Source organism: Mytilus edulis, chromosome 7 (assembly GCF_963676685.1).
Source record: "Mytilus edulis chromosome 7, xbMytEdul2.2, whole genome shotgun sequence".
NCBI lineage: Eukaryota > Metazoa > Mollusca > Bivalvia > Mytilida > Mytilidae > Mytilus > Mytilus edulis.
Window position 1 is genome coordinate 61,370,093 of NC_092350.1, and position 12,140 is coordinate 61,382,232.

A 12,140-nucleotide genomic window follows, 5' to 3' on the forward strand; every position below is an offset into this window, starting at 1 on the left:
TATCCACAAACTGTCAACCCCTAAACACCAAACCAAGGATGGGATGTTTCCTATATTCTGTATATGGAGGACGCCATTCGAGCATGCGTCCATCAATATGATGTAGGAGGAATCTGCACTCGTTAGACCAATGGACTCGAATCCATTATATCAAAGTCCAATTTCGGTGACTACGTGACCAATGATGTCCAGCTTGACTATGCCTACGAGTCAACAATGGTCCTTTGACTGGTATACGAGCACGTAAATTTGAACAATTAAGTACACAGTTAACAGTTACATTTTATTGCACGAAACAAAAATATTTAGGTATTGCTTAACTTTTGACGAGCTGTATAATATAAAAATCATATATATAGATGTGTGTTTTGAAAATTTCTGTCTTATGAACATCTCTATACATAATGTATATGTACACATTTATTTAGACCATCTAAGCGTTATTGATGATCCATGTCAAATAGTTATATACATCTACATACACACTTGGTAAGCTTTGTCCAGCGCATCCATATGCCCAGCTTGATATTCCTAAAAACATATACATTGTTAACATGTATAAACTACAATTTTACAGATTGTCGTTGAAGAGAAGCATATGTAATTTCATAATGAATACCAAAAATATACCTGTAATTTCATTTTCATTCAAAATATAAGAAAATATAGGAGTTGCTGGGAAAAATTAAAGGCATATCATAGGGAAATAGCAAATTGGTTTCAAATAAGCCCGAATAACAATTATTTCGCGAAGCATTTCTTTTCGACAATAAATGAAAACAACGGTAAACTTTGCTTGTGAATATCTGTGTCATTTTGGTCTGTTATGGAGTGTTGTCTCATTCGCAGTCATACCATATCTTCCTTTTTATATATAAATAAACCCTGATTTTTATCAATAACACATAACTCCCGGTTTTTAGTTCAGTTCGTGTTGTTTCTTATTTATTATTTATAGCTGTTGATGTAAATGTCCTTTGGATTTTTTAGTCTTTGTTTACACCTGGTTTTGATTGTTATTGTATATTTGCAGTGTATTGTACTACTTTTAAGACAAAGGATATCAACGTCATAGAAAGTCTTCCAGCTTAAATTATGGATAACTGATTTATAGGATGTATATAGTTATCAAAGGTACCAAGCTTATAATATGCTACTCCAGACGCGCGTTTGTCTACATAAGACTCTTCAGTGACGCTCATTCAGATAAAAAAAAGTTAAAAAGCCAAACAAGTATAAAGTTGAGGAGCATTATAACCTCGTTGACACACTATTTTATGGCCCATTTTAACAGGACCAACTTATAAGGTTAACATAACTTTAAAAACCATGTCCCAATTATTTTTTTTAAATGTACACCACCCTCCCTTTTTTTTACTATTTTATGAATAAGATATAAATAAAACCGTGTTGGTAGCTTTAAAAAAAAACCTGACAAGCTGTACATTGTGCTAACTGGGAAATAACCTCAGTTTAAATCTGTCAAACAGACAGTTTTAAATATTGTGCTTATAATTTGGTAGCAAGGCGAACGTATCCTATACGTATGATTCATTATTGCCGTTGTAATCAAATTTATTGGAAGGCCAAGTTGAAAAGTAATGGACTCAAAATCAAAAAATAATGTCAAATATTGCCAAGGACAAGTAATTATGGGGGTCGAAAAACTAAATCAAATAAGATAAAAATAAAAATCGAGAAAAAAAATTAATGCAAAATGCTTGATACATCAGCAAAAAATATTAAGGGTTTAACATTTAAGGTGGTACCTAACACTTTAGCTAAAATTAATTTGGCTCGTTTAATTTTCTTAAAATTTTGACAAAGTATTTACTTTGAACCTTTGACAAAAATATAAAATTTTCAAAAAAATTGAACCAACTGTTTAATCAGAAAAATTACACTGGTTATATAGCAGTTTGACAAACACTTATTTTGATCATTGACAAGCTTAATATTCCCTTATGAACACAACGTCATTACAACGTTCTGCGTTATTACGTGTTCAATTTACGTGAAAGAAATTCATTATATTTTAGATACATCCAGTCTTGCCAGAGAACCATTTGAAAATAAAAAAAAAAACAGGTAAAGTTAATTCAATACATTATTTTGCTAGTTTTAAAATATCTTTGGAATTTAAAGCAGAGCAGAAAATTTGTTCTAGATACTTTAGGACTGAAACTTTTACAGAGAACAAACATATTCTGAATGATCTAAACTAGTTAATTTCTAGGATAGAACTTCTTTCTACAGTTTTAAAACAGATTATTCGCAGAGTTTTGAAGAGATGATAGTGATAATCCAAACTGTTCACTATGGGCAATATTACATTATATGATATTTGCGACTAGTTATACAGGAAAATGACAAAACTTAAACGGAGGTAAAACACTTAATTCAATCAGAAAAGTACTAGAATGAGTTTGCTGTGTCGCCTGTATATATATATATATTGGATTCACATGACAATAGGATATTTCAAAGCTGTTGCCCCGGCCGTGTATGTAATATTGAAATTGTGTTCCTTTCTATGTTAAATTATGCTCTAAAATTAAATATACCTATAAGATCCCACAATCCATTACGATTCAAACAAGCAAATGGTCCACCACTATCTCCCTGTACAAAATAGAATTCATAGTCGACTAAAACATTTTCTACTTTTACATGTTTTATTCATATGGAAACACATAGACATGATGACAAAGACATACCGGTATTTGTTAGAGTTCGAAATAAAGCCTTAACAACAACGCACTTGAATATTGACAGTAAATAAGATTACTAAACCAACAAAAACATTATCTTCTAACACAGAACGTTGACATTTATTTACCGTCTTTCCTGAGACATTGTATGCTGAATAGTACATGCAGATTATAGAATTGTCTAATGATAGTTGTAGATCCGTATCTCTCTTGTTTTTTTTTCTCTTTCTTATTAGTCAATTATCATATAATATCAATCGATTATCAACGTAACGATATATCATATGATTCATGTGATTGCTTGCGTATCTAAGTATAAAAATCATCTGATAAGTGAACCTTGAAACAATTCAATAAAAAAGAAAAACAACGGCCTACGACATGTAAAATAACAATGAGAAAATGAATGCACTAAACTAAAAAAACCCATTAAACATGTTAAATGCCAGGTTCAATATCACTGGCACAGAAATAATGTTGATGAATTTAAATTACCCAAAACTACTGGTTTTTGCACAGTAGTATAACAGTATCATACATAAACAGTAAAAATCAAATGAAAATGGCCTAACTCATATTGCTTCTTGTAAAAAAATAAAGATCTACGAGAAGTCATAGTAACTGAAATCAAATTAATGACAAACGGCAAAAAAAAAAAACGAAGAATGACCAACATACAAACGTATACAAAACACAATTTTTTTTTTAAATACTGAATAATTGGAATCACGCCAAAAAACAGGGTGTATTTTATGGTTCACTTGATTGATTATCAGATCCTTTTCCAGACGTGGCACCTGTTGAGTTCTCACAAACCCGGTAATAAGTCTAATACGGTATTATACGGTATGGCACACTCCAAGAAATGAGGATTGTATTACGGTTACGACAATTGTAACATCTCCACTGTCGTCTATGAAATAAATATTCCATAACGGTCTACCAACTCTCGATGGCGTTTATAATATTTTCGAAGGGTTGATTTGAACTTCATCCTTTAGAAATCTAGGTGCTCACGCAAGCTAAAACGGGACCTGCTTTTATCCGAAGGTTTTGTTGGGCTCGTTTTGTTCAGTTTCTATGTAATGTTAAAAGCCGTACCTTAATCTGTAATTGTTTACTTTTATAAATTGTTATTTGGATGGAGAGTTGTCGCATTGACACTCATACCACATGTTCCTATACCTATGCTGTCTGATTGTCTTTTCTCTTCTGTTTGCCATGACATTTTCAGTTTATTTTAGACTAATAAGTTTAAGTGTCCCTTTTGCTTCTTTCGCTTCGTTTTATAATTGGAAAGCTGATTATCTTTTATCAAATAAACCTAGCATATATTCAGTGAAGACACGACCATAGTGAAATCACGGCCACAATGAAGAGTGTTTGATTGAATAACACTATAATAAGATATCCAATGATTATCGATGTTCAAATATAAAGAAAAAAATCAATATGGAGCTAAAACGTGTCGTTAATTTCAGCATAGAGATTCCAGTGTATTCCTTTTCACCTTAGCAAATATTGCAAATCTATGAAGTGTATTAATACCTGGCAAAAGTCATTTGCAGCAGCAGCCCCAGCACATAACATTGTGCTTGGATTGTAAGCAGTACCAAAGTAACTTGAACAGTCGGCATCTGTTAGTACGGGTTTGTATACTTCTTGAAGTCTATCAGATGTAGAACCACCTAAAATAAGTAATGTAAATCAATAAAATGCAAATAAGTTTAAGGTTAACCGTTGACTTATCTTCATATATTCTTTATGATTATGATACTTGCTCGATTTTTCAATGTGTTTTTATCAATCCAAATTATTTCCAGATGTTCAAATCTTTAAGATGTTTGGGTTTTTTTTGGCAGCAAGACGATAACCTTGCTCTAGTTGATGTTGTCAAGTGTGTTCTAGTTTGTACTGAGCACAGAGGTATAAGATCCGCCCACATATTTGAATGACACTATTTCAATTGTTCATATATTTGCAGCAAACGTGAAATAGATTGAATATTAGATAACATTCCTTTTTAAAGAAGTTTTCTTTATACTTCTTTATTCTTATAATTCACACTAAAACGCTCGATTGAATCGAAATTCTAAAAGAAAACAATTACTAAGGTTCATAGAATGTCAACAGGAACAAAAACGTGTTTCACTTTTGTTTCTTTTCTGATATATGTAGTTTTTTTATTTTATTTACATGAAGTCATAACGTTTTTTTAATTGTTTTGGTTAATTGAAAATGTAAAAGACAACGGCTTGACTGATGTCAGATTCACAAAAACAAAGAATTATGTAAATCAAATAAAGTTAATTAATCTAAATCATTTAAATGGATGGACAAAAAGATATATGGAACCATCCGGACCTGAAGGTCCATATTGTATTCGAAATAAAATCAAACGGTAAACACATTTGCTGCACCAAATGAGTAACTGGACAATACGTTTCTCTTCAGTCATACTCGAGACCAGATAATTTTAAAATCCAGTAACTAATACAAACGTTTAAGGACATTCGGGATAACAGTTCAAATGTCAATTGCATATTAGTAATTGCTATTACTGCATCTGGTGTTAAAATGACAACCGTTTTAAACCAATTTAATCAGAATGTTAAAAAAGAAAATTGTTCTGGAATTCATCGACAGAAAACTCTAGTTTTTAAAGGACAAGGTATGATAAGGGCCGTTTCTGGCCCCCCTTTTTCGAGAATTTTTAAACTTTAAAGTTGAAACCCATCACGCCTGTGTAATGAACTGCAGTATCTGATCGTCCATGTAGAATCTTATTTTAAGGTGTTGTGTACTCAAATATGTTCAAACTGAGACCTTGAAAAGCCCTAAACGACGAAAAGTGTAAAAATTCAACAATTTCGTCATGTTCGGAGACAAAATTTTACATCAGCGCCAACGTAGACCATCTTGAAATTTTCAACCAACAACTGTACTCTTATGTATCTTTCACATAATAAAATATCATGGTGGTCTACGTTGGCGCTCATGTCTAAAAATTTGAAAAATAATCCGATTGTTTACATATTTTGACAAGTCATTATAATACGTCACAGTGAACGGCACGGGCACGAAATCATTCCGGGATCCATAAATGATCAGAATATCACGTACGGATTGTTTTATGTCATATCCAGTCATCAAGACATGTCACTTTCTTTAAGAAATATGTTGTACGTGAAATTAGACCAATAATGATCAAAATAGTCTAACACTGTGCAGCCAAATACAGAGTTGTGTCCCTTGAAATATGGTGAATTAATTTGTATTCATTATAATTTTCAAATATTCAACGAAATCTCACAAATGAATTTTATAATAAATTCTCAATATATTCAAACTCTTTTTGTAGTTCTGAAGAAAATCATTTCATCAAAACGTATATATTTTGCACTTTGAAATTTTCTATTTAACCATCTACAAAAAAATAGATTATGTATCATATCAATTTCGTGCACAATTTTGTTGCCGGAAGGTTTAGGACTTCACCAGTGCAAGGTCTATAATTTAATAGTTATTTGAACAGACTGAATAAGAATAGAAAAATCACTTGTACATGTATCATATATTACTTGCATAAATATAAATTGGATAAGACACATGGCAAACAAACTTATGAAGTATGTGCAAAAAAGACACATGTATTTTGTGTGTCTTGAGTTCTATGTAAGTGACAAAATTTCATGCCAAACCTATACCGATTCCTGGAGTGCACTGGTACTTCTTACCTAGCTGTTTAATGTACATGTACACTATGTCCTCTTAATACTATTTCACATTCCCCCCCTCCCCTTACAGAACAAAATGTCGAGCACGTTCGTTTATTTAGACATGTTAGATCAGTTCGTCCATCCATCCGTCCGTTCGTCTGTTTCTGTCTGGACATATACGTCTAGCTATCTCCTTCAGTTTTTTTTTACCTAAAAAGCTTTTTATTTATAATAGAGGTGTGTACATGTATGTCTACATGGTTTTGATTTTTTTATAAAATTTTCTTTAAAATATCCGGTATAGTTGGTACAACCTATAAATATAAAGAGTCGGTTATCATCCTACAGTTTTTGAGATACAGCTTTAACACCTAATAGGTTTACTGTACACATAATTGAAGCATGTATTGCCATCGGATTTCTATTATTCTAAAAATATTCTAAAAATGTCAGATTTTTGGACTTAGTCAATATTTCTTGCTACTTCAAAAACAGTTAGGGTAGTTGTTGAATATTCACAAAAAAATGGCAGTTGAACTTGTTTTCCCTCTCACTTGCTATTGTAGGCACAACTTGCACTACTAGTATTACAGTTTTATATCCCTAATACAATAAATAAGATTTTTTAGTTAACTTCAAATATTTATTCAATACCGCGAAGGTTGAACTTGGTGAATACTACAGCCGATTTCATTGAGTGTGAAGTCAAAGGTAATATTTTTAGTTAGCTTGCTTGTTAGATGAATCATAAAGTCATTGTTAGGTCAGGTTAACTACCCTCCTTTAAGAATATACTAGTCCAGCAGATTACCAATCTATCTGGCTGATGGACTATGCTACTTCGAAAGGAAGGTAGAAAACCTTACATAATAATGACTTCACAGTTCAGCTAACAATCAAGCTTACCAAAGATTTTACCTTTGGCTTCACACTCAATGAAATCGGTTGTAAACCTTGAAAGTTGAAACCTTTTGGCTGGACATTCAGTCTTGCAAGTGAAGACATTCAGAATGAAAATAATAAAATAATAAATAGATCAACATTGAAAGGAGAAATTAAGGTTGAAGGCGGGGATCGAACTCACAACATCAGTGTTGACTGGCTAGTGATTACAGAAGTACACATGTTCCCTATGATACGATATTTCTAATTTTAATGCCAAATTAGAGATGTTGCCCCATTTTCACGGTAAACTATACTGGGGACACATTTTTGTTTATTTTACCTATTAACTTGTTAATGTTTATACTTACTAATTATTATGTCACAATATGATTTGTATTTATCCTTTTTTTTTTAATAAACCGACCATTTCTTTGATAGCTATCTTTTATTTAATACTAAAATTGAGAATGAAATGGGGAATGTGTCAAAGAGACAACAACCGAAGGCCACCAATGGGTCTTCAATGCTGCGAGAAACTTCGCATCCTGGGGTATCTTTCAGCTGGCACCCAAAGAAATATAAAATTGAGAATGGAAATGGGGAATGTGTCAAAGAGACAACAACCCGACCAAATAAAAAACAACAGCAGAGGGTCACCAACAGGTCTTCAATGTAGCGAGAAATTCCCGCACCCGGAGGCGTCCTTCAGCTGGCCCCTAAACAAATATATACTAGTCCAATGATAATGAACGTAATGTATACTAGTTCACTAATAATTGACGTCATACTAAACTCCAAATTATACTCAAGAAGCTAAAATTGAAAATCATACAACACTTAAAAAGGTCAGAGTCTCCTGACTTGGGACATGCGCAAAAATGCGGCGGGGTTAAACATTTTTTTTTGGAGATCTCAACCCTGTTTTTGGTAACAGCATATGATTTAATATTTACATCATCAAGATATAATAATAATGCCAAAAACCTACTTCGGTTTACAAAACAAAACAAAACATTATTTAACCGTTGCTAAGCACTATTTTGGTTGCTAATCTTTTTATCAGCATGATATACAATTGACTTGCTTTCATTTCTTACTGCTAGTTATTCTTGCATGTATTAATCTAACTAAACTGATTTTACTCTAATTTGTACAATTAAAATCAAAAGGTTTTTTTTTCTAGTTCAATTTAATTTCTATCTTTTTTGGCTGTTGCTAAGCAACTTTTAGGTTGCTATGGTCAATTTCATTTTCTTGAAAAAAAATAATGATGACTCAGACATCATATATATAAAGAAAATCATATACAGTAGCTAAATCTTTAAATATTGCTATATCTATACCTTATATGGCCAAAATTACAAATTTTGAACCGTTGCTAGGCAAAAATGTTGTTGCTAGGTTGTTGCTAAGCATTTTTTTAAACTGAAATTGAAGTGACTTTTCATTTGCAAACTCAAGTTAGTGTTAAACAAACAATATTATTTTGAATTATGCTAATGTGTAATGAGAAAGCAATGCATATGTGATAATTTGGCTATTTAATTAAACCGTTGCTAGGCAACCTTCCTTTCACCGGAACATAAAAAAATCATATTTTTGAATAGTTTCTATACTAAGGCTATCAATGATGTATATATAAACTTATTTGGGAAGGGGGCCAAAAACGCCTCTTATCATATCTTGTCCTTTGTTTCAAACTTTTTCGGTTCCTTTATTATATTTATCTTTGTCACGAAATATCCACAGTAAGCATTTTTTAGTATTTACAGTTTTGTCTTATTCAGCGCCATTTTATACCTTCCTACTTGAACAAAAATTAAGACTGATTTCGAATTGGTGAATGGGAACACAGCCATGCCTGGCCATAGTGATGTCACAAAGAACACTTTATTTGTAACAGACCAAACAATTGTTAAAGAAACATATTCTTCCACTGTATTCGACGAAAACACAAACCTTAAGTTGAAACGAAGTGAGACTGAGAGATATTCTAGAAGTTATCAAAAAGTATGCACCATTTATTAGTTGTGATAGATCACAACGGCTATCGACCTAATTTGTTCTGGTTCAACAATGATTTTAATTTGCTCAATAAGATATTACCTTACAATATTTTGGTAAAAATGTTGTAATTGATAATTGAGTTGTATCATAATATAGGTTGTGGCTGATTTGGTAGAAAAAAACATTTCTTTATACATAATTTTTACTTTAGAAAAAAACCTAGTCAAACCTTTGAATTTGAATGCAGACATTGATGTTTTTTAATTGTTTTAGTGATTGGTCCCAACCTTCAGTAAAATATATTCTTCTGAATCATTTAACCGTCCGGAATTAGTCCGTATACACAATTAACAAATTGAATTAAAAGCCTTAAGTTAACGGAAACCTGAAAATGATAACTCTTTCAAATTAGCAGAAGCACAACTTGATGTTTGTAGTATCAGTATATGGATAAACAACTTTAGAAGGATTTGAAAGCCCATAATAGATACATGTAATCTATTGCCAAAAATCCTTCAAAACTAGAACGTTCACAAATGAGGGGAAAATACAAACCCGTCACAAAACTCCTTGATAAATGAAACGGGAGCAAACTCTCATGCAGGAGAGATAGGTCAGGTGTTCCTGCATTTGTTTAACCTGAGAATTCTAAATTAAGATTTTGCTTGGAAATTGCAATGGTTGAATGCATAGAAAAGGGATAATTCCCAAAAACGAATCCGTTATATGGGATGCACAGTTTGAATAAATATACTACTTCGGGTGAAGATCTTATATTTGAAAGAATGCACAACCTATGTTCAATTTTTAATCCTGTCCAACCGAGAGACTATCAAGAATTCGTGTATTAAGTGCAAAAATGACAATTTGCATGTACTTGAGATAAAAAAAAGTTTTCCTTTGAGATAAATTTTCACCAACCCGTATCCTAATCGGTTCCAATAGTTAACATTTTTTGGATAAACTGTATAAAGAGAGAAAACTGGAGTTCAATGATGATATTGAAATACAAAATACAAATAACTATGCATCAGACCAAGCACTGAGTCATACTGACATTGAGATGAGTGTATTGTCTATCAAATCACCAAGATGACTTCCGTTACCGGAATGATATAAATAAATACATTCCCTTAACTTTGCTATGAAGGATTTCGAGCTTATTTCAAGAATGATAGAGGAAGATGATAGGTGCATGCGTACTATCATGTAACATAAAACATTTGTAAGTTTACGTGTTTAACTTTTCCAAAATATTATTTTATCAAATCGTTTACACAAATATTACTATTCTTAACTGTGACCCACTAATATTCATTTTACCTTCAGAGGTAGTACCCCATCCTGTCATGACACACAGTTGATGCCAGTAATCACGTGATGGAACTGACGTCACACATATTGGACTGACATCATCGTTTTCTACAACTGTCTGTGTGATCTTCATGATTGCAATATCATTGTCAAAGATTCTTGAATTATATTGATGGTGACTGATAATTGATTGAAAATTATACGATCTCTGGTTCTGCTCATTTGCAGATCTTGAATGTACTCCAGTATCGATGATCCAATCTCCTGGTCTGTTATCTGTCCTTTCAAACGAAAGCAATTTAAATATATCATTGCAATGTTTATATCTAACATCTGAGAACAAACATAATATTCTATTTTTTCTGGTCAGCTCGAATTCTACTGTCAAAAATTGATTGGCAGATGTTCTTTATTTGTTTCAGGCCGTGAAATGTGTTAACTTTGGTATAGAATGGAGAATGGTGTCATGGGAAGTGTAACATGTGTATATCGTGTAACTTAGAATGGTTTGTTTTACATTCGGATGAATAATGTATCGTGAGATAGTACCAATGATGTAGGCATATCAATTATAAATTTGAATTGCATGAAAACGAATGAAAATTTTCCTATTAGATTTTTTTTCCTTTCACATAAACACATGTATTGCTCTTTGTCAACATACCCATCACCACAGTGAGCAGCCGTTAAAACTACAAGTTGGCCATCGTTATTTCTGATTAAGACACCTCCACAAGTCAGTGTACTTGTTCTGTACCTTAATATTACCTACAAAATACATACCCATTGCATTAATTTAAAAATGTTGAACCTTAAGATATACGTGTTGATTTTAAACTAAATTGATTCATCTTCCATACTGTTTCATCCTGATTACACCACTTATCTAAAACTGTATTTCTTACACAATGTAATGCTATACATGTAGCAAACGAAACATAGATGCACAATAGTCACAAAGGTCTATAAAATGAGGTTAACGTCATAAGAAACGAGTGATCGGTGTAAATTAATTTTTCCAATTCTTGAACAAATGCATACAAACATCATAAACTTAGTCTTCTGTGCACGAATTAACATTTTTTTCCTGTAAATTTCGTATAATCGTCAATTTTTTTTCAATCGGTCAGCGTATTTGTGAAAATATGGCAAGTAATTAAAGTGCGTGTTTTGAAGCCGAAGTTTAACGATTGTTACCTGTTTGTCAACAAGGACATCCATGCGTATTGTGATCACCGGATTTTTACGAGATGGGTCACACTAAGGTCACTTTGCATACGGAAAATATGTCGGGGGATTTGCTTCCTAGTACATAAGTTTTATAATGAAAATTATCCATTGAGTTATAAAAAACATTTGCATTAATATTTTTATTTGAGGTTTCTTATGACTTTAAACTGTAACATGTGTAAGGCGATCCATAAACGATATATACAATTGTATTTAGCTAAATCATAAATGAGCGATAGTCAACCCATAATAAAACGAATATATACTTGTTTAC

At 32.1% G+C, this 12,140-nt stretch overlaps 1 protein-coding gene across 1 annotated transcript; it reads right to left on the reverse strand.

Moving 5' to 3' along the window:
* Nucleotides 1–433: 433 nt before the first annotated feature.
* On the reverse strand, nucleotides 434–11,857 carry LOC139483292 (trypsin-1-like). Its single transcript, XM_071267322.1, has 6 exons — nucleotides 11,834–11,857; nucleotides 11,301–11,404; nucleotides 10,631–10,917; nucleotides 4,260–4,399; nucleotides 2,565–2,622; nucleotides 434–531 (listed from the first exon to the last, which is right to left on the reverse strand). The coding sequence occupies exons 1-6, from the start codon at nucleotides 11,855–11,857 to the stop codon at nucleotides 434–436; spliced, it is 711 nt and encodes a 236-aa protein (XP_071123423.1).
* Between the last annotated feature and the right edge of the window lie 283 nt (nucleotides 11,858–12,140).